Consider the following 20,358-nt stretch of genomic DNA (forward strand, 5'->3'; position numbering starts at 1 on the left):
TGATTTTTAATGTATGTTTTTGTCAACGGTGGATTTGTCAATACTCCAGCATGGTCATTTTTCGTTCAGGTTTTAACTTGAAAAGCCGGACAAACCCGGACAATCCGACAGACTGATTCAACAAAGCAAACGTTGTAGAACTAAAAATAGCTATGTTACTCAAACACACATGTCACAATTAATGATAATGAAAATGTAAATAAAGTATTTAAATGCATAGAGTTGTTGGAATTGCCTCTTTTTATCTTTGAAGCTCGAAGAAGGGAATTGTTCATTGTTTTAGTTAAGAAAGTTTAGTCTTGTTTCGGTGAAAATTGGCTTGTATCGGTGAATCATGAAGTTTTACAATAAAATTGGTTTTTATCTTGTGTTCGTTTGGACAATTATTGAGATTACCTTGTGCATAATTGTTCTATGTACACGTGAACATAATTATACGGATAATTTTCTAAATGGTTTATGTAAAGTGGAAGGATGTGGAAATTTCATTCAAAAAGCGCTAATTGGTCGATTGTTAACACTGATATCACTGTTGTTTGGAAATCTTACGGTACATATCCATTGCATTGTGTTATTTGTCATATAAATAATCGATTTATTGAATTAGGGGTGTCATGTGCTAATGGTGCCATGGTTTCTCGTCAATGCGATTGGTGTGTTTCCACTTTTGCCACTCATTGTTTCTTCTTACTATAGATGTAGGTCACCGAAAACATTTTATTTCAGATAAATATCATATCCATATGATCATTTTCAGATAAAGAAGTGAAAGAATACGAAACATGTTGGCGCATTATAAAGTGGCTGCTTATCGGACTACATCGCATGAATGACTGAATATACCGTTGCAAAACAAATGAATTTTCTGATAAAATTCAAAATGCATATTTTACATATTTTAGTGTGAATCATAATAAAATGATGCTGATAAATCGCATAACACATCTTTTTTCTCGCAATTTCTTATCTCTGGTTTCATATGGTTATGACACATTTTTAAATGATCATATATGCGATGCTTTTAAAACGATCATTGTATTACTTGCTATTTGATTGCTTCAATTTATGGAATAAATAAATAACGGTTGCGTGTTTTTAGCTCTGAAGTGTTGTTTTTATTTGATTTAAAAGTGAAAATGTTTATAAAAATCCTGTTCTGGGCAGTTGAATGTAGGAGAAGAGAAAATCAATCGTTTGCCGAAAGTCAAGAGCAATTATGTGGTGATGATTACGATACGGATACATCGAAACGTCCAATCACTTATACATTGATCCAGATTTGGGGCTTCTTTGAAACATTAATTCTAGTTGTTTTATTAATAACAAAAACAAAAGATATTGGTGACAACTTTTTAGATGGATTTTGTTCACACTCGTTTTGTGATCGGATCGTTTTTAAGGCGATCGTTTTAAAAATTGTCTCCTCAATCCTTTTGACACTGGGATCAATACACGTAAGTTAATTACAGAGATTTTTTTAAGCCAATTTTATTCGAACTGACAATCAACAATGAAGTTCAGTGACACTGATTGAACATTGTTCATTAATGTAAGAGGATTCAAATGAAATAAATTGATGACACTCTTTTTATGCCGATTTTTAAATGTAAATTTCATATTTATTTTCAGGAAATCACTGTCTTAATGCTACCATGGTTTGTAATCAATGTGTTCGGTATATATCCGTTGTGGGAAGTAGTTTTGTCATCATATGTGACATGTAAGTGTTTTCGAAACGAATTTGAATTTTACCGAAATTGGTGAAAAATGTTGTTGATTGAAATAGCTAGGTTTAGTCAAAACCAGTTCCAACGGTACTCTGCCGAGTTTTGAACCTCAAAATCACTGTTTATTGATTGTTTACTGATGTTGGATGACACTGTGGCTTTAATCATTATATTTTTATCATAGACACAGTGTTGTGTATGCATTCACCATGTGTTGTTGAACGTTTACACACAATGGCCAAGAAAATCTATTGATTTATAATACTTTATTAATGATTAATCTCATTTTTTTCATGCAGTTGGGGAATTTAGATCACTCCTTTTGGATAATATCGATAAATGGACGAATTAGACATCTTGAAGTATCATTCATTTGTAAGTTCAGTATCTTCATCTCGCATGCGAATAAAAATACTTAGGCGCTGTTTTAATCGTGACCACTTTAAGCATCATTCATCAAAGCAACTACAAAAAAAATGGTATCTCCATCGTAGTTACTGCAACAGCTGATACAATTAAATGACTCATTGCCTTTGTAAAACGAATACTGTAATCATAGTCATTTAAATGACGCATAATTTCTTCAGTATTCCTATTCAATTTAGTGTGTTCGCAACATTCATCTCGTACTATTGTTTAAATGTCAATTGTTTTTTTTTTATTTCTATTATTGTGCTGTAGCAAATATATTTCAATTAGTTTTATTGAAAATAAAAATGTTTTGTTTACAATTTATCATTCGTTGGATGTATAGCGATATACAAAATAAGAGTTTGCATGCCAAAAATCGTCGAAATGCAAAGGAACTTCATTTGATGGAAAGTCAATCAAAATTATGTGATGAAATCGATGGCAACAAACCAGACTTGATCAGGCGTAAGCACTCGTTGATACATCGGATTATTATAGCTTGGGCATATTTTGAAGTTCTGTCTTTGGCAATTATTTTACTTTGTAAAAAACAAAGTGCCGATGAATTCCAAGATAATTTTTTAAATGGATTTTGCATACATGGTGAATGCGAAAATAATCCAATCGTCACCAAGATCATTGTGTATAAATTATTTACGGCATTTGTTTTGATTATTGGCAGTAAAACCGTAAGAATTTTTGGGTTTTTTTTATATAAAGAAATACATTCAATTGAATGGGAAAAGGACACTTTTTTTCTACTGTTTTCACTTACACTTTCTAGAAAATAAACTTATTAATGCTACCGTGGTTCTTCGTCAATGTATTGGGAATCTTTCCATTTTGGGAAATTGTTTGCTCAGCATTTTATAAATGTAAGTATATTCGTTAAAACTTTTATATATGTACTACAAATTATGCTCTTGCTTATTGAATAATCATAAAAGAATACCATTTTATGCATTGTTTTTGTACCAAATTGATTGCAGTTGAGGATATTAAAGAGATTTTGAACATTTTGAAACGATTTACCTAGGAGTCGTTGGGTGGACCTGAAAAGAATTTTATATGGGGTGCTCTTCCTCTTAAATTTGTTTATAATCTGAAAGTCATTTCACTTTTTTCTTGAAGTTATTACAAAAATTTGTGAAATTTATTTATGGACGACGGCTACATAAGTTTCCTTTAGTTTGTTATTCACATTTTACAATTTATTTGATCGAGACTAAGGAGGTTAGTATAGTTTGTTGGGACACCAATTTTGGTTTGATCAAAATGAAACAAGATAATTTGTATGAAATTTTAATATTAATTGAGTATAACTTCGATAAATAATTATTTCCACAACTAATAAAATGAAATCAAACAAATTATTTTAACCCTTTAGTGCATAGCTCTGTCTTTAGGCGGGATGTAAATATTATTGTCTAAAACGTGTTATCAAATATAAATTTTATTGAATTGTAATTTAATAAATTATTTAAAAACATTAAAGTAAGCGAATATAATTTTTAAGATGACATATAACATTCAATTATTCAATATATTGTGCACAATGGTTTTTTTGCAAACATTTTATGAATCAAGTTGCGTTGATTGTCTTCAAACGACGCTTGCGTATGATGCGGCATCGAAGCCTAGCGCTATGCTCGCCTAATATGCTTGGGGTAATATCCGCCTAGTGATCAACAGGCGAGCATAACGCTAGGCAAAACCGACACATTGGTAAAATAAGTAGATTTATTACTTTTTTTAATTTATCAATATCGTTGGAAAGAAAAATTGGACAAAATGACTAGCAAATGCATTACATGGCAACAATTTGAATAAGTTCTGCATATATGTTGAAAAATATGAAATGAAATACGGAATTCTTTTGATCAAAAAATATATTTATCACAAAATATCTTTTCTTGGTTAAAAACACATTTTCCTCCTAAATCGCATCCTCCTCATCATTTCTTCTCTCCAGAGAAACAGTCCCTGATTTATGTTCTTGCGTCATAAATTGAATATGAGTGATTTTTTTTTAGAAAGAAACGGAATATTTGGGCAAATATACATACGAAACATACTTAGCGATGGACATTGTTTGCAGATGAACAGCTCTTAATTAATATTATCAGTAACTCAATTACCAAATACTTTTAACTGCGTTGTAGGTCAAACAAATGTTGCATGATTTCGTTGTACAATATGAATCTCATGAAATTCGTTGTTGTGGTTATATCATTTTTATTTTAAAAGCAAAGTTTTTCGAAAATATTGTATTGACCCTGTAATAATTGTTTATTGTCGAAACAAATGTTTCTTAAGCAAGAGAAGAGAAAAATAGAAAGACATAAAGAAGAAAATCTTTTTGCTTATTTATTTCATTTTTTAATAATGCAATATTATTATGTTATCGAACCGCTCAAACTCATGCGCACATTTTTCTTCTATGTGTGAGTTAGTCAAGTGGTTTGAATGAGCAGAAGCATAGAAGTCTTCAATACTATAGAAATGGTAGTAAGTCGCCCAATGTTGGAAGGTATGTGTCGGGTATTAATTGTTTGTCTCCTTCGATATTGCTCTTTTGCCATTTATAAACGTCATCAATGCCGTTCACACCGGATCCGACCAGAAGTGTTTGGAACCCACAATTGTAACCAAATAAAATGTCATATTTTGCAGAATCGCCAATCATAAGAGTTCGTTCGGCGATAATGTTTCCTTGATCGAGCAAATATTTGCACATGTTTGGATTTGGTTTGCCAATAATTTTAGCCTCACGTTTGCAAGTAACTTCAATTGCACGAATGATTGGTCCTTCAAAATTTAAATTTATTATTACGGTATTCGTGTCAACTTGATATTTTCGTCTATTTACCGATTGCTGGCACAATGGTTCCATTTTTTGTTGGATACAGTTCATCGAAATTTGTGGCAATAAACAAGCATTCTGGGTTCTTCAAATAATTGCTTGCCTCGAGCATTTTTGAGTAGCTAAAATTTTGATCAAAGCTCACAATGACCGCGCCAACTTCTTCATCCAATTCAATTCCATTTGATATTACATCAAGCACATTCACTTTGTCACAATTATCCGAGTCAATGTATCGAATGCCAAGGCCTTCCAGTTCGCGTGAGATGCCAAGCGATCCAACCAAATACACCTTTTTATCGAAGTTCATATCTTGAAGATACCTGGCTGTAGCATAAGCTGATGATACAATTTTATCGACGGATATGTTATAGCCATAACCTGCCACTACCGTATGCAATTCGGAACGACTTCTTACCGACATATTTGTTACGAAGTACACTTTTTTACCCAATTTTTGTAAACGATTTGTCACCTCCTTGCTGCCGGGCAACAATTCTCTGCCAGCCCATTGGACACCTAAGGAAATGATGTAAAAAAAATGTCAACAATTCTCATAAAAATTCACAAAATAGAGCTTAATTGAAAATAATGGGATAAAAAAAATGAAATAAAATAATTCAAAATTAAATCTCCTCGAAAAAAATATTTAAAATATACGCATTGATAGGAATAAAAGACTTACCATCACAATCCGAAAGAACGGTGTCAAATGAGTTCAACCATTTTTCAATTAATTGTTTTGAGACTGCGGTTAGGTCGGTAGCAGTTTGTTTGAACATCTTTTGTCGATTAGAATGAATAATCTCAACTGATTTCTAGATACGCAGAAAAAAATCAATTGTACACCCAGAACAGTTCGATTGATTCAATTGTTTGCAATTAAAATTAAATTATAGCTCAGAACTTAGAATAATTTTCCAATGTCTATAAACCTATGTCGGGAATATAATTATTTATTTATATATGATAATCTTTCTTCACATATTGATTTGTTGACTGTATGTGTGCAATTGTGCATACATGTGCTAATTAACATTCTATATCTCAGTGAATGTGGCTAAATAACTGCACTTGTTTGGCTTCCCCGTCGTACTTGGACTTCATTTGACGCATTTGTTCATTTAGATATTTATTCCCGTGTGCAAAAAATTGACTGACTATTGAATGACTTGTATTGACTATGCATTGTAAAAATAAACAACTTTAGTTAAAATTAGTTAACAGTATGTTAATTTTAATCAATTAAAGCAAGCTATGGTCAACCGTAGCAGCTAACTTTATATAGTTAGCAAATAATCATAGTCTTCTGACAGTCAAAACGTCCCAAAATAATCGATTGACTGACTTAATGATTGTAGTCGAATGTTTTCCATACAAAATTTCAAAAATAATCAATTCAGATAACTATAGTCAATAGTGACTTAGATACTTTTTTTCCATACGGGTTGTTATAATATTACTTTTCCGCACACCGACTGTGTGCAGTAAAGTATTGCAATCAGCCCAAAATTTTGAAATCGCTAAAAATCATTTTTCTATGCGTTTTGGATATAGAAAATCACATAGCAACGGTTTTTTGGCCTTGTTAATGTGGGGAACCCTGTACACACTGTACCCTGTACCCTGTACCCTGTACACTGTACCCTGTACCCTGTATGGTGTACGCAAAAAATCAATAGGTGATTTGTTAGCACGATAACTCTTCTTAGAGAAAAGCAAATCCAAATCTGATTTTTCAAGGTGATTGGGGGTTGCGAGGAATAGGCTGGTTTTGTTTTTCAGCGATATTCGTGCATCGGTGTATCCATAGTGACACCATGATGGTGTACCCATAAGGGGTATGGTATGCAATTTTTTTTTATTCGATAAATCTTTCCCCAGAGACGTAAATTCAAGTTTGAAATTTGTATTGGGGGCTTTTTTGGCACGAGAAACCCGAATTCGACGTTAATTTTGAGATACATTCAAGTTTTAACAGAGTTTCTTTGAAAAAATCGCGAAAAATTGAATTTTTGTATGGGAACCATGCTTTTATGCAACCTTAATGACGTGAAACTTTACACAGGCTATTTTTTGTACAAAAAATTACATTCTGAAAGTTTGAAGAAATTTCAATCAAAATTAGGGGTACCTCCCATACAAAATTTTCGTTTTTGAGAAAATTTTGTATGGGGAGTACCCCTACTTTTAATTGAAAAGTTAATAAGATTCACAAGTTTTTAGGATGATTATAATTATATGTAGTCGGAGTGTTTTGTTGACTCGAAATTGATCGCATTTCTTTCCACAATTAAAACTTGTGGATCTTATTTCTCATCAAAATACATAATTTCCGAGTATCACTTGCGTTGTATATTGACAATGTTTTTGAACGCGACTCGATTTAAGAAGCGCCATCTCTGTCACGCCAGGTTCTCATATATTTTTTTCGGCACAACTACACTTTACGACATCCTCTTTAAATCGATTTTTTTGAGAAATTTCATTTTTTTAAGTTTTGAAAATGATGGGGAACGATGAATTGGGGTTGGGGAAAGCTGATTTAAGGATCAAAAATATTGGACCTGTTCGGGATATGAAAAAAATCAGCCCCTGTAAAAGGTCAATTTTTGGGGACAAAATGGATATTATCAAGTGGTATCACGTCCAGATTTCAAAATTAACTATATAGATCAATAGTAAATGAAGAAAAAATAATTTGGTGAAAAGGGGGGTTGCCCCCCTTGGGTATTAGTGGGGGGGAGTACCCAACTTGTCCAAAACCTCATTGGATCAAAAAGTGATGTATGGCAAAGTTGTTCAGAATGACGAGAGAAATTTTTTAGGGTAGCTGCCCACCCCCTCCCCTCATCCCCTACGAGGTCTGGGATCTTTACCCCTTAATTTTTAATTTTTTCGATCAGAAACTTAAAAATTCAGGTTAAACCTCTCTTAGGTGCTATCATGCATGGGTACAGTTGAAAAATCAAAGGGGGGTTAATTTTGAACATGCCAGCGCGTTAGCGCTGGCGCGTTATGCATTTATTGATGAAAATGTGTGTATTGAATACATTCGTCAGCGCGCGCGCGATGACGACTGATGATTTAATTGAAAAGGCAGCCGATATTCTTTTGACAAATTTGAATAGAAGAATGCCTTTACCGATGGAAGCAATTGCCAGTGCGCTTTTGGACCCTTCAACACAGCATTTAAAAATCATTAATGAATGGTTAAATTTAGAAGGTTTGTTTCTTTTATATCAAAGTTTGATTCACACTTTTGATACTGCGACATGGCATTTGCTAATTATTGTTTCTTTCTTTAATTTTCTTCATAAAGGATATTCAAAGGTTGAAGTCATCGAAACAGTTGCGCAATCAATGAAGATAAATATCCATGAGACTATATCGGAGGCGCCAATTTTGGATGACAGAGACACCACAGTCCAACCCAAATCATTAAGGGAGAAATTACTTGCAAAACACATAAATATGATTCACGGAAGTAGTAATTTAGAACAGGAACTGGAACTATTTGCTCAGAAGAAAGAAATACCAGCATGTGTTTTGAGTTTTTGGCGTCAAAATGAGTCATCATTTCCAAAAATGTCTGCGGTTGCCAAAGTAATTCTGGGAATACCAGCAACAACAGCCAAATCGGAAAGTGCTTTTTCAATTGCTGGTTGCTTAATACAAAGAAGACGGGCATCAATCGAACCAATGCGTGCTGAAAAAACTTTATTTATACATGATAACTATGACTTGTTCAATTTTTAAGAAAATTCATATTTCTTTGTTATCTGTAGTCCACACTCAATTACATTGTAAGCTCATGTAGTAAGATAAATCTAATAAAATATAAAGCGATTTTATGAGAAGATGAAAAATTAAAATAATAATAAACAGAAAACACACAACATTTTTTTGTCAAAGCTAGCATTTTTTGTCAAGTAAACAAGTAACATAATTGCTGCTTTTTTTGGAGCAATGCGAGCAGCAGCAGCAAACTAAATACAGACATACTCGAGCAAGCATTCGTTTTTGTGCTTGCTTCCAGGTCCGTTGACTGCTATTTCTACAAATGATAACGCTTGAGGAGAGTTGTAAACGGTGCAAGTGTCTTTCATATTTGAATTTTAAGTTTGTACATTTTGAAATTTATAACAAAGACATTTATTTGTCTCACTCCAAATTGCCTGATGAATTTTTTTTTAAGTTGTATTATATTTATTTATTATATTTCAAATAAACCACCAAAGAGGAAAAACGCTGTTCGGCGCAGTTATTATTTATTATTAAAAATATGAAGTCTCTGTTTATGTATTCTTTTGGTTCTCGATTATAAACATCATGACAAACATCGAATAATGTATTTATTTAGCTGCGGTCATAGTAAATGAATTCTGTACAAAACAGCAATGAATTCATCATATCTCTATTAAATAATCATTGAATTTATGACCATAAACACGATTCGACAATGAAATTCAATAATTCAGTAGCAAGTTCAATGATATATTTGAGTACTTGTTTTCATTTTATTCATTTTGATTTATAAATGCAAAATAATCGATGATGAGTTGAATTGGTAGTGAGAAGTTGCTGACTTCTTTTTCTGGTATAACTTAGTTTCAGTGTTAGTATTAGTAACCACTGGTAATCACTTCATTTTAAAAAAATATATAAAGTGTCTACTGCGTCTTATAATCAGTGTTTTTCAAAATAAAATGTCTTACATCCGTAAGATGAACTTTTCCGCACTGTGATCCACAACATGCATTTATTACAAATCTTTTACTCAAAGAATTCACGAGAAAACTGAATCTGACATTAGTTTTACGATACAAATAATTTTCGAAGCACTTTTCATACAAAAACTACTAAAAATGGGAATTTTTGTATCGGAGCCATGCCTATATGATATCGTAATCATGTGAAAATTTGCAGAGGTTATTTTTTTCACAAAAAGTTAACACTCCGAAAGTTTGGAGAAATTTCAATGCATATTAGAAATACTTCCCACACAAAATTTCGTTTTTGAGCGTACAAAATTGGAGGTACCACTAATATGCACTGAAATTACATCGAACTCTCAGAGTGTTATTTTTGTGTGATGAAAATAACCTGTGCAAAGTTTCAGCTCATTACGATATCATACAGACATGGCTTCCATACAAAAATCCAATTTTTTTGAAATTTTTGTATGAAAAGTGTGTCGAAAGTTATTTGTATCGCAAAACTAACGTCATATTCGCCCAAAACCCCCCAAAAACCCCCCAATACATATTTTTAAGTGTTTAAGAATACATTAAATATCACTTTTGGAAGAAAAATTGAATTTTTCCCATGGATGCCCATGAACATCACACCAGACATGACACTTTACTCTATCAACCAAAGTCGCTCAAAATCTAATGGTTTCTATTCCTCGGCACCCCCAATCATCCTGTGAAATCATATTTTGAATTACTTTTCTTGTTTGAAAGTTATCGTGTTAACAAATTTTTGCGTACAGCGTACAGGGTATAGGGTACGCACATACATTCGGACATCGAAAAAATGCTAGATTCGTGTTCCCTGGCCCCAAAAACACCCAGTAAACACATTTTTTATGGGTGTTAATTTTTCGATCGATTCCAATACTTTACCTTACACACTAGGTGTGTGCGGAAAAGTAATATTCAAGAGACTACAAAAAATAATCATAATTTAAAACATCGGTGATTTTTCATAATTTTGATAATATATATATTTTTTTAATTCAATTACATTTCATATTGGTAACAAATACATAATAGGTTCTTTTTTTTCTGTTACGTTTAAAAGAAAAACAATCCCAAAAATATTACACATTGAAAGGTTCGAGTAATTTTTCTTTCTCTGAAAATGTTGTCGTTTTCATGAAAAGTGAAAAAAAGGTTCTCTTAAAAAAAACAGTCGTGTAGACGTACGCTCATCTATTCACACATACACATACATAATAAATAATAATCATTGTAGAAATGTCATCAAATCGCCTAATTTGTTAATATATAAGTCCGGAATGAAACGTGTATCGTCGGTATTTTGGCTGTTTTGCCATTGTTGAATGTCGTTCAACTTGTGTACACCGCTGCCAACGAGTAACGTTTGAAATCCACAATTTTTTCCCAAAAGTATGTCCGTCCGACAGTTATCGCCTGCAATGCACACATTGCCATACCGAAGCAGAAGAAAAGAAGTTACCAAATCAATGCGATTTCGATTTTTAATGATTTATTTCAAAGATATAATTACCAATCATAGATAATACCTATCATAATTGTACGTGCCGGTTTGGTGATGCCATCGTTTAAAATAGTTCGGCAAATGGCTGGATTTGGTTTACCTAGATTATTCACTTTACGATACGAACATGCTTCAATGCTTCGCACGACCTAAAATAGAGGGAGAGAGAGAGAGAGAGAGAGAGAAATAGCGTTTAGAAATGTATTGAATTTATCTATGACATTGAATAGGAAGAAGTGACATGTTACCGGAGAAATGCCGGGAATAATCATTTCACTGTCCGACGGGATTCGATCGTCCATGCATGTGGCCAAAAATAGGCAATTTGGATCTTTTAAATAATTGGTCGCTTTTAAGATGTGTGAATAATGAAAATTATGATCGTAATTAACTAAAACCGCACCAACATTTGGATCTAATTTCAACGTATCTATCGTTAGATTTGTATAATGTGTATTAATAAGCTCTTCTTCCGATTCATCGGCACAATAAATATTGTATTGTTTTAATTCATCAATGACAGCACGTCCGATGGTATAAATTTTCTTTTCAAAATTTAAACTCTTCAAATAGGTGACGATGGCCAAAATTGGTGTAATGATTTGCTCTTTTGTTATATTAAAACCACGTTCACGGGCCAATTTCACATAGGTGTCACGCGATTTGGTTGCATTATTTGTCACGAAAAATACACGTTTGCCCATCTCTTGTAATCGATTTAACACCGCACTACTGCCCTCAATCGGTTTATTATTGAGCCATAAAACGCCTGCAATACATGTGGCAAAGAGATTTTGATATTGAGATTTATAAAGTTTTTCATTTCATAGACATAATTACCATCACAATCACTTAGCACCGTATCAAATGAATTCAACCATTCGATGCCATTTTCGACGGGAATGTTATGGAGATTGGTTGCACTTTCCTTAAACATGATCTAAAAATAAATTCGTCTAGATTGTATGCTGATGATGATTTTCATGCAATGTTCCGTATTCTATTCTTGTGTAAGTCAAATGTGTTTTTTTTTTTTGAAGAAGAATGTCTCGGGTCTTTTTACCGCAATTTTTATTTTTTCATTCAAAATTTTCAATGTATACTACGTTTTTGATGAGAATGATAAAGAGAACGTGTAAAAACTGATGTATCACAAACAAAACCAATAATTGTAATAATCAAAACAAAAAACACACACTGTGTCCTCCCCACGATGAAAACAATACTGAATACTGTAATCCTCCGCCTGACATTCGCGACAATGAACGATAAAAATAAAGAGAGAAAGCGAGCGAGAGAGAAAAGTTGCATACATACAGAGATAGAGAAAGTCAAATCGCTGCTCTTTCGATGTGTATGTACGCAATGCTGTTCACAAGAAAGAGAGAACACGAAATAAAGATACATTTTTCAAATGTCAACCTTGACACAATTAACGATGCACGTTGTCCAAATTATATGACATTATGTTTTTTTGGGCGCGTGTATTTGAATTTCATTTTCAATATACTTGTGCAAAAGCCAATTTATCTTATTGCTTATCGATTTTGGAGTCGGCATTTGTCCCGCTTTGTCTCTCTTCATATGACAGCATTCTCCATGCCAAAATACAGAAATGCTTCTATTGAAAAATGCGTCATTTCCTTATCGTTTATTTGATGAACAATTTCTTTAATCAAAAATGTCACGTGAAGCATAGCTGAAAATTTACTTGATCCATGCCATTATTTATTTTTTATAAAAATTTTATTTATTGACTATCTTTTTTTAAAAGATACAAATGAATAGAACAGATTATAAAGTTAACATTGTTAGTCCATGTATGGCAAAAGATCGCCGAGTCTTGGTAGATAAACATCTGGTATGAGTTTTTTATCATCGTCACTTTTGCTCTTTTTCCATCCGTGTACATCGTGTAAATGATGAACGCCTGTACCGACTAAAAGTGTTTGAAAGCCACAATTCGTTCCAAGTAAAATGTCTGTATTGCATCGATCGCCAATCATTAATGTTCGTTTAGGTATGATGCCATTTTCACCGAGTAACGACTCACAAATCGATGGATTCGGTTTGCCCATTATAACTGGTATACGTTCGGCGCATGTTTCAACGGCTTTTACAATTGAACCTGCATAGAGAGAGAGCGCGCGTTTAGGAATCATTCGAATTTCAGAATTACATTGAAAGGAAGCAGAAGCATACCGGTTCCCGGTACAACGCCAATTTTCGATGGAAATCGTTCGTCCGTATTTGTCGCAATAAATATACAATTTGGATCGTTTAAATAATTGGCTGCTTTCATCATTTTTGCAAAGCTAAAATGCTCATCAAAACCGACAATCACCGCACCAACTTCTGGATCCATTTTGAAATTACTCAGCACATCAATGTAATTGGTTTCAATGACGTCCGGACCTTTTTTTTTTGAAGAAAACAATACAAATTGTTAAAATGTTACATTTAATCAGCGTTTTTTCTATGTTTGGACCAGGTTCAGTGTGTTTGATGCCAACATTATCCAATTCTTGTGTGATGCCAGTCGTTCCCACCACATAGACTTTTTTATCAAAATTTCGCTTCTCCAAATATTTTGCTGCAGCATATGATGTTGATATAATGCCCCCTTCGTTGATGTTGAAGCCCAATTTGTGTGCTTTTTCGATAAAACCCTGTAATACACAAAGTCACAACGAAGGGCAGTGATTAGATTTCGATTTATAAACATTTTCATTCAAATGGATGATTACCGATCGGCTTTTTGTGGAATTATTTGTAACAAAATACACCCGTTTACCGAGCTCCTGAAATCGATTTATCACGTCCGGACTTCCATGAATCGCATAGTTTGTCACCCATAAAACACCTGCATAGATAGAGAGAAAGAGAAAGTTTCGAAATTATTTGAGTTTTAATGTTACATTGAAAGAGACATACCATCACAATCTGCCAAAACGGTATCAAATGAATTCAACCATTCTTTGATCGATTCGGCCGGTTGCTTCAAAAGTTCGGTGCAAGTTTTTTTGTACATTTTACAGGAATGGATTTGACGACGTCTAATTATAGAATTGAAAAAAAATCCAATTAATTAATATGCACTGCGGTGGTCACCACAATTACATTTTCTTTCATCAATTATTCAATTAATTTGAATTGAAATAAATGGAAAAACGAAATATGATTTCACAATAATTCCAGTTATTAAATTACTTATTCAAAGAGTGAATTACATAAGATTCATGCTAAATTGTTTATTACACTGTTTTTTTTTCTATGGATATAGATGTCCAATGATTGACTGATTCAATCAAATTAATTTTAATTGATCTTTGTTTGTGATGCAAATTGCCCACAAAAAGTGATAATCAAACGATATCGCAGTTACTGCACTGTGAACTTGAAAACACTAACACAAGTGAACTTACCTCTTTTTTACGCTCAGTATATTTAACCGAATGACATTGAATATCATAACTAAGCGAATGGCTACGTTCAATGGCACACATAAAACCAATCAATTCGTCTAATCGCCATTTCAATATTTGATGAAATTTGAACAAAAAATGTTACTAGATTAGAATACAGGAATTATTATTTTAAAAAAAATACGTTTGGCGTGAAAATATTTTGTAATTCCTATTTTTTCAAATGGCTTCATCTTAATTAAAAGTAGGATGGGTCGATTTCAAATTTCAAAAAATCGTTTATACCCATACGTCCTCAAGGAAAAAATTTAAGGGGGGGTAATTGAAAAAAATCGAGGGGGGTAAGCAAAAAAGTGAAGTGTATTTTGCGAAAAATGTACTTTTTTCGTTTTTTTTTTTTTTGCTCCTCACTTTTTCGGCGAAAATCCCTAGCAAATTTAAAGAATTTTTCTTACATTGAAAACAAAAGTGAGGAGCAAAAAAAAAAGGTCCTTACTTTTTTGGCGAAATTCCCTAGCAAATTGAAAGAATTCTTTGAAAATTTTGAAGGGGTAATAATTATTATCACCCATCACATTTGAAAAAATTCAACTGAGTCGTTAAAATTCACATGCCGAATTCGCTGTGTTGTATAGAAATGTACAATATATTTACAATTCAAATCTGTTATTAGATTTGAAATATTTCAGTAAGGAAAAAAAATTCACCCATCCAAGCAGAGGGCTAAGACCACAATATTACTCTCGAAACTATAGAAGTCATAAAATAAAAAAAATTCGGTGAACCGTAATAGAATAAGAGTTCATTTATTCGAAATTTTATAATAAAATAAAAAAATAAATAATTATTCAAGAAATTTTTCGAATCGACAAAAATCATTAGAATTGAATTGTGAACTTGAAGTAATATTTCCGATATTTGGGTCACATTAACTTTGATACCTATTTGTGGTGGATCACACAGTAAATCTTAACAACAATCGATCGACCTCCATTCGGTGAAGCTAAGAACCATTCATGTTCTCTATTTAGAAGAAAAAACATCCATTTGAGGATATTTAGTTGAGTTTGTTTTTATTTTTTCCGACATTTTTGTTTCAAATATACGCCGGCCACTGTGTTTATCAGATCTGACTTGTAATAGTTAAACAATGTAATTTTTCTTAAATTTAATGTTATTTTGGTATATTTTTGTTCATGAAATGTGAATGATTATTGTGGGAGAATGAGTGCTATGCATCTTCTTTCCAATCGGTTTTGCAAGCTGGGCACTTTTTCTTTTTTGCCACATAATTGTTGAAACATTTCTTGTCCAGCACTGCATCGCATTGGTCATTCGGACAGAATTTCGGCTGTAAAATGAAACGACACGGAAAATTATTCGATCTAAAGGCATATATTTTAAATGGCATTCTTTATTTTTATACCTGAAGCACAAGTCCATTGCAAAGAAAACAGCATTGTATAAAATCACCAAATTTCGTTCGATATGTATCACGAAATTCACCAATAGCCCTTGGGCCCAATGTGATTATATCGCCGGTTGCCATGAAATAGCCGATATTCTCCCATTCGTCCAACAATTCTTCGGCCCGTTGTTTGGTGATTTTTTTCGATGTTGCCTGTGACTGAGTGGCTTGCGATGATGTCGAACACAATTGAATTGCCGACATTATTGTGATGGAATGTGTATCGCTCATCAAAATTTTTTCCATGATACTCTTCATGAAATTGCACTCGACTTCATTGGCGATTGGTGATGGACTGAAGTAAAATATTTGTTTATATATAAAAGCACAAAAATGTAAACAAAGTACAAAATATTTAACGCTCTGAACAACACAGTTCGACAAAGAAAATTCCACGGAATGCTTTTCACATATCTTGAAACATATGAAATACCCGGCATTTTAAGAACGAAAAAAAATACAGTTGATATTTGAGTTATGTCTATGTCTTATCGTCGGTTTCTTGAAATTTGTGGTGCCAGACTGTGTCGTCACATTGAAACTTACCCAATTGTTGCGAATGTGTTACAAAAGATCAAAAACTCCACGCATACGTCATCCCATTCATAGTGTACAAAATTTAGCCGTTGATCAATTTCACGTTCAATCAATTTGGCATTGATTTCGTCGACCATTTTTCGAACGGCCGCATCCTCATCATTTGCCGCATTTTCATCGTTGAAATCTATTTTTTAGAGAAAAAAAAGCAAATCGTTAAAATGTTATAGAAAAATATTTGTGTTCCCTTTCGGTCGACGTACATTTAGTTTTTACCGCTTTCATGATATCCAAATACTGATTTGGAGTCATCACACTGAATCGGGCACAGGCCTGCAAAAAGGCTTGATGACCCACTGTAAAATTATCGACCATGATATTGTGTCCAACTGCAAAAATAATCTGAAGAAAAATGGTAATTTTTCGCCGGTTTCAAGGGGAAAATGATGACCGATGGAATTCAAATAGTTTGTGCCGAACAGCAAAATGAAACCGAATTGTTGTCGAAACGTCAAAAGTGAGCGCCAATGTATTTGTGACAGGTGTGTGTTAGTGTTTGTATGGAATGTTCATGACATAACCTCAATTAAAAAGCATAAATAAACACGAACCGTGTTATCAGAAGAAGATGAATATTTTACAGCGTTTACCAAAACTCTCATCACTTCACGTTCATCATCATTTACGTGTGATCAGTTGTAATGAAATCGCATCGAGTGCAGCGTATTCAATTTGTTGTACTTCCACAGTGTTGTATCGGTCAACGCTAATAAGTCGTGAATCAGTGTATTTTATGCCAAAACGTCATAAATCATTTACCGAAACATTCGCTGACATTTATGCGACCGTTTCGCACAGTACAACGGTGTCCTATTTCCAAAATGCATTGGTATCGTTTCACGATTTAACCGGTCTACCATGGTGGGCAACAATTATTGTTTATACATTTGGATTGCGGTTGATCACATTTCCATTGGCTGTATACGCACAACAGATAAAAGTGCGACTACATAATATCTTACAAAACGAATTGCCGGCAATGAACGACGATCTGAAACGTGAGGTGGCCGTCTACAAAAAGAAATACAATTTGGGTGAAAAAGATTCATTTTTTCTCTACAAACGATCATTTAATAAACAATATCGATCGATGATCGAACGTGATAATTGTCATCCGTTGAAAACGACCGTCTTGTTTTGGTTTCAAATTCCAATTTGGATTTGTCATTCGATTGCCATACGAAATATATTGACAATGCAACCGGATCCAAATTCGATCAGCGCAATGGCAATATACACCCAAATGACCGTCGGCGGATTTGGATGGATACCAAATTTAATTGAATCGGATGCATCGTACATACTGCCGGTACTGTGGGCCATCATAAATCTAACCAACATTGAATTGGGCGCACTTGAAAAAGGTGGATCGTCTAGTAAATTTATGACTGTGATGACAAATGTATTTCGTGGAATTACAATTGCTGTTATACCAATTGCAGCATCGGTTCCATCGTGTCTTACGTTGTATTGGTGCACATCATCAATGTGTGCACTCGGCCAAAATCTACTGCTACTTTCGCCGACAGTAAAACGAACAGTCGGCATACCATTGAACACACAATATCATATGGATCATCCGTATCAGACCATTGTACATCGATTCGTCAAACAAATGGAACGACGGAAAAATTGGTGCACAGCATTTATTAAATCGAAATAAGAATTTAAATTCAATGAATTTTTGAGAGACTAGTCAGTGTGATAAATAAATGATTCTGTACACATTTCTTTTCAATTTTTTTTTTATTCAAATCATACGTACAAGATTTTTAATTAGTTTTTTTTTTTGCTCGAAAAAAATACAGCAGATATCGATCGAATTTTTTGGATTTGAAAACATTTCATTAATACATCTTTATGTCGTTGTATCATGTTAACTGAAACATTTTAACTGACCGTGGTCAATGGTCATGACCGATCAAAGCCGAGTTAAAAAATTCAAGATAGATAAAAAATCGCGGACCTCGTTTTCATTATCGGTTTTATACAAACATCGAGTCTGGCTCCCAATTGAAGTCGAACACTTCGTAAAATTGGTGTCATCCTAAAAACTACTTTGTACAAAATGTATTGCATCAATTGTTGACATCAAAAGAACTGATTGAATTCGCTTTGAATTGAAAGACGTTCATAATTCAAGGTGGTCATCTTTGCCTCACGGAATGGTTCAAAAATCATCTTGTTTATAGTTTTTTCAACACAATAGCCATGTGTTTGTAAATTATCTCGCATCTGTTGAAAATCATTTCGGAGTCTCTCGTCTTGGCAAGATTCGTCAAAGACTTGTCCAGCCATTTCAATCTAAAAAAAGACAATAATTCTTCAATTTTGTTTCGTCTGAATGAATTTTTAACAAATTTTGAATTTTAATCTCACCGCTTCATTTGAAATCACATCAGTTTTTGGTGTTTTATTATTGTCATAAATCAGTAATATAGACCGTAGAAATTGCAATACATCCACAAATTTATGCATTTTTAAAAATGCAAGCAAACGTAAGCTAATGATTGCCTCGTGCGCCGATGGCCAGAGTGTCGACAGAAATTGATTTGTCAAATGTGGAGCATTTTGATTTAAGGCCAATGCTGACAAAAATATACAATGGGCTTGCGTTATTTTCTTATCATATTGTTCATTCAATGATTGTGCATATTTAAAAGACTCTTCGGTGTTCTGCTGGTAACAAACAGCAAATATTAACACATATATACTTCGTGTGATTATCTGCTGTTTCGAATCTAGTTGCTTTCTCAATTCTTCAAAATGTTTTAATAATTCTGTGTATTCGCTATGCTTGTATAGTAGGTCAAAAAATATTAAATGTGTTTGTTTACTTCCAAAGAATTTATCACGAAAATTCGCATCATTGTAAAACTGAAAGAGAGAGAGAGAGAGACATTAAAAAATATTCACCTTTGCAACAACAAAAATAGAGCGGATCTGAATATCGCCATTTTCAAAGCAGTATTTGATGAAAAATTTGAACCACACCACAGCTCTGAGAAAAACTTATGTAATAAATCACCTTTATCGCCAGCTGATCTTTTTTAAAGTGATAAAGCGTTTTCATGACAATTCGTCCAATTGCATATTTCCGTAGATTTTCCGTTTGAGCACTTTTGAGTTTATTCAATGCTTGTTCCAGCAACCGAAAATCATCATCGGTATCATCAATCAAATGCATAAATTCGGTTAATTGATTGACAATTTGGCTCGATGGAATCGCCGGCATTTTAATTATATTCTTCAACTTAGCCTTTTTCAATTTTATCGAATCGTCCTGCAGTGACATTCTTATATGTTGTCGATCTTTTAAATATTTATCCACCGAGAGTTGTTGGGCTGTGTAAATTTTTCGAAGTACCACCGAATCTGTTTAAGCAAAATCAAAAGGGCATTAATTTGTGATATTTTTTTAATATTTGCGCCAAAAATAGATAAATCATACGTTCAGTATGCCGGAAAGCACTTAAAATCGGTGGTCGAATTAAAGACGGCAAGATGTTCATGATATTTTCTTGAATCTACAAGTAATAACAATACTCACAGCTGTACAAAATATAAATCAAACTGAAAAACGAAATGTCAAAATTGACGGTTCGCCAATTGACTGAG

At 33.3% G+C, this 20,358-nt stretch overlaps 8 protein-coding genes across 9 annotated transcripts; 5 read left to right on the top strand and 3 right to left on the bottom strand.

Moving 5' to 3' along the window:
- The first annotated feature begins 262 nt into the window (after positions 1 to 262).
- Positions 263 to 943, top strand: LOC116347930. 2 transcript variants are annotated; one of them, XM_031778741.1, is made up of 3 exons: positions 263 to 550; positions 608 to 698; positions 758 to 943. In XM_031778741.1, exons 1-3 carry the CDS (start codon positions 335 to 337, stop codon positions 835 to 837), a joined length of 387 nt encoding a protein of 128 aa, XP_031634601.1. In that variant the 5' UTR covers positions 263 to 334; the 3' UTR covers positions 838 to 943. The 2 variants fall into 2 exon arrangements, with proteins under 2 accessions (XP_031634601.1, XP_031634602.1); XM_031778742.1 differs by having other exon boundaries at positions 608 to 653.
- A 193-nt stretch (positions 944 to 1,136) lies between these two features.
- On the top strand, positions 1,137 to 2,397 carry LOC116347844. The gene is made up of 3 exons (XM_031778583.1): positions 1,137 to 1,454; positions 1,630 to 1,720; positions 2,027 to 2,397. Exons 1-3 carry the CDS (start codon positions 1,137 to 1,139, stop codon positions 2,077 to 2,079), a joined length of 462 nt encoding a protein of 153 aa, XP_031634443.1. The 3' UTR covers positions 2,080 to 2,397.
- A 46-nt stretch (positions 2,398 to 2,443) lies between these two features.
- On the top strand, positions 2,444 to 3,499 carry LOC116347845. The gene is made up of 3 exons (XM_031778584.1): positions 2,444 to 2,827; positions 2,923 to 3,013; positions 3,128 to 3,499. The coding sequence occupies exons 1-3, from the start codon at positions 2,444 to 2,446 to the stop codon at positions 3,172 to 3,174; spliced, it is 522 nt and encodes a 173-aa protein (XP_031634444.1). The 3' UTR covers positions 3,175 to 3,499.
- Positions 3,500 to 4,480: 981 nt separating this feature from the next.
- On the bottom strand, positions 4,481 to 14,755 carry LOC116347846. Its single transcript, XM_031778585.1, has 13 exons — positions 14,676 to 14,755; positions 14,185 to 14,306; positions 13,998 to 14,113; positions 13,739 to 13,919; positions 13,453 to 13,665; positions 13,071 to 13,378; positions 12,091 to 12,178; positions 11,499 to 12,019; positions 11,276 to 11,399; positions 10,984 to 11,162; positions 5,687 to 5,819; positions 5,008 to 5,520; positions 4,481 to 4,946 (listed from the first exon to the last, which is right to left on the bottom strand). Exons 1-13 carry the CDS (start codon positions 14,720 to 14,722, stop codon positions 4,633 to 4,635), a joined length of 2,859 nt encoding a protein of 952 aa, XP_031634445.1. The 5' UTR covers positions 14,723 to 14,755; the 3' UTR covers positions 4,481 to 4,632.
- LOC116347899 lies at positions 7,985 to 8,805 on the top strand. The gene is made up of 2 exons (XM_031778703.1): positions 7,985 to 8,227; positions 8,324 to 8,805. The coding sequence occupies exons 1-2, from the start codon at positions 8,020 to 8,022 to the stop codon at positions 8,758 to 8,760; spliced, it is 645 nt and encodes a 214-aa protein (XP_031634563.1). The 5' UTR covers positions 7,985 to 8,019; the 3' UTR covers positions 8,761 to 8,805.
- A 966-nt stretch (positions 14,756 to 15,721) lies between the features above and the next one.
- LOC116347926 (non-structural maintenance of chromosomes element 1 homolog) lies at positions 15,722 to 17,253 on the bottom strand. Its single transcript, XM_031778736.1, has 4 exons — positions 16,944 to 17,253; positions 16,690 to 16,867; positions 16,102 to 16,438; positions 15,722 to 16,026 (listed from the first exon to the last, which is right to left on the bottom strand). The coding sequence occupies exons 1-4, from the start codon at positions 17,053 to 17,055 to the stop codon at positions 15,907 to 15,909; spliced, it is 747 nt and encodes a 248-aa protein (XP_031634596.1). The 5' UTR covers positions 17,056 to 17,253; the 3' UTR covers positions 15,722 to 15,906.
- Positions 17,246 to 18,471, top strand: LOC116347925 (cytochrome c oxidase assembly protein COX18, mitochondrial). The gene has a single exon (XM_031778735.1). The coding sequence runs from the start codon at positions 17,309 to 17,311 to the stop codon at positions 18,401 to 18,403; it is 1,095 nt and encodes a 364-aa protein (XP_031634595.1). The 5' UTR covers positions 17,246 to 17,308; the 3' UTR covers positions 18,404 to 18,471.
- A 36-nt stretch (positions 18,472 to 18,507) lies between these two features.
- LOC116347889 (pentatricopeptide repeat-containing protein 2, mitochondrial-like) lies at positions 18,508 to 20,327 on the bottom strand. Its single transcript, XM_031778682.1, has 4 exons — positions 20,192 to 20,327; positions 19,769 to 20,115; positions 19,120 to 19,617; positions 18,508 to 19,044 (listed from the first exon to the last, which is right to left on the bottom strand). The coding sequence occupies exons 1-4, from the start codon at positions 20,250 to 20,252 to the stop codon at positions 18,832 to 18,834; spliced, it is 1,119 nt and encodes a 372-aa protein (XP_031634542.1). The 5' UTR covers positions 20,253 to 20,327; the 3' UTR covers positions 18,508 to 18,831.
- Between the last annotated feature and the right edge of the window lie 31 nt (positions 20,328 to 20,358).

This window comes from Contarinia nasturtii, unplaced genomic scaffold (assembly GCF_009176525.2).
Source record: "Contarinia nasturtii isolate CC-2019 unplaced genomic scaffold, AAFC_CNas_1.1 Cnas_scaffold_2166, whole genome shotgun sequence".
In the NCBI taxonomy this organism is placed as follows: domain Eukaryota; kingdom Metazoa; phylum Arthropoda; class Insecta; order Diptera; family Cecidomyiidae; genus Contarinia; species Contarinia nasturtii.

What these genes read in the sequence shown, in the direction of transcription:
- LOC116347930 (XM_031778741.1), top strand. Translation starts at nt 335, where the DNA reads ATGAAGTTTTACAATAAAATTGGTTTTTATCTTGTGTTCGTTTGGACA. An exon ending in TGTTGTTTGGAAATCTTACG is followed by an intron (nt 551 to 607) that starts GTACATATCCAT and finishes TTATTGAATTAG; the next exon opens with GGGTGTCATGTGCTAATGGT. An exon ending in TGTTTCTTCTTACTATAGAT is followed by an intron (nt 699 to 757) that starts GTAGGTCACCGA and finishes GATCATTTTCAG; the next exon opens with ATAAAGAAGTGAAAGAATAC.
- LOC116347844 (XM_031778583.1), top strand. Translation starts at nt 1,137, where the DNA reads ATGTTTATAAAAATCCTGTTCTGGGCAGTTGAATGTAGGAGAAGAGAA. An exon ending in TGACACTGGGATCAATACAC is followed by an intron (nt 1,455 to 1,629) that starts GTAAGTTAATTA and finishes ATTTATTTTCAG; the next exon opens with GAAATCACTGTCTTAATGCT. An exon ending in TTTGTCATCATATGTGACAT is followed by an intron (nt 1,721 to 2,026) that starts GTAAGTGTTTTC and finishes TTTTTCATGCAG; the next exon opens with TTGGGGAATTTAGATCACTC.
- LOC116347845 (XM_031778584.1), top strand. Translation starts at nt 2,444, where the DNA reads ATGTTTTGTTTACAATTTATCATTCGTTGGATGTATAGCGATATACAA. An exon ending in TGATTATTGGCAGTAAAACC is followed by an intron (nt 2,828 to 2,922) that starts GTAAGAATTTTT and finishes TACACTTTCTAG; the next exon opens with AAAATAAACTTATTAATGCT. An exon ending in TTGCTCAGCATTTTATAAAT is followed by an intron (nt 3,014 to 3,127) that starts GTAAGTATATTC and finishes AATTGATTGCAG; the next exon opens with TTGAGGATATTAAAGAGATT.
- LOC116347899 (XM_031778703.1), top strand. Translation starts at nt 8,020, where the DNA reads ATGCATTTATTGATGAAAATGTGTGTATTGAATACATTCGTCAGCGCG. An exon ending in TGAATGGTTAAATTTAGAAG is followed by an intron (nt 8,228 to 8,323) that starts GTTTGTTTCTTT and finishes TTCTTCATAAAG; the next exon opens with GATATTCAAAGGTTGAAGTC.
- LOC116347846 (XM_031778585.1), bottom strand. Translation starts at nt 14,722, where the DNA reads ATGATATTCAATGTCATTCGGTTAAATATACTGAGCGTAAAAAAGAG. An exon ending in ATACTGAGCGTAAAAAAGAG is followed by an intron (nt 14,307 to 14,675) that starts GTAAGTTCACTT and finishes TTCTATAATTAG; the next exon opens with ACGTCGTCAAATCCATTCCT. An exon ending in TTATTCCCGGCATTTCTCCG is followed by an intron (nt 11,400 to 11,498) that starts GTAACATGTCAC and finishes CCTCTATTTTAG; the next exon opens with GTCGTGCGAAGCATTGAAGC.
- LOC116347926 (XM_031778736.1), bottom strand. Translation starts at nt 17,055, where the DNA reads ATGGTCGATAATTTTACAGTGGGTCATCAAGCCTTTTTGCAGGCCTGT. An exon ending in AACACATTCGCAACAATTGG is followed by an intron (nt 16,439 to 16,689) that starts GTAAGTTTCAAT and finishes ATTTTACTTCAG; the next exon opens with TCCATCACCAATCGCCAATG. An exon ending in GCAATGGACTTGTGCTTCAG is followed by an intron (nt 16,027 to 16,101) that starts GTATAAAAATAA and finishes TTCATTTTACAG; the next exon opens with CCGAAATTCTGTCCGAATGA.
- LOC116347925 (XM_031778735.1), top strand. Translation starts at nt 17,309, where the DNA reads ATGAATATTTTACAGCGTTTACCAAAACTCTCATCACTTCACGTTCAT.
- LOC116347889 (XM_031778682.1), bottom strand. Translation starts at nt 20,252, where the DNA reads ATGAACATCTTGCCGTCTTTAATTCGACCACCGATTTTAAGTGCTTTC. An exon ending in TGCTTTCCGGCATACTGAAC is followed by an intron (nt 20,116 to 20,191) that starts GTATGATTTATC and finishes TTGCTTAAACAG; the next exon opens with ATTCGGTGGTACTTCGAAAA. An exon ending in AAGATCAGCTGGCGATAAAG is followed by an intron (nt 19,618 to 19,768) that starts GTGATTTATTAC and finishes TCTCTCTTTCAG; the next exon opens with TTTTACAATGATGCGAATTT.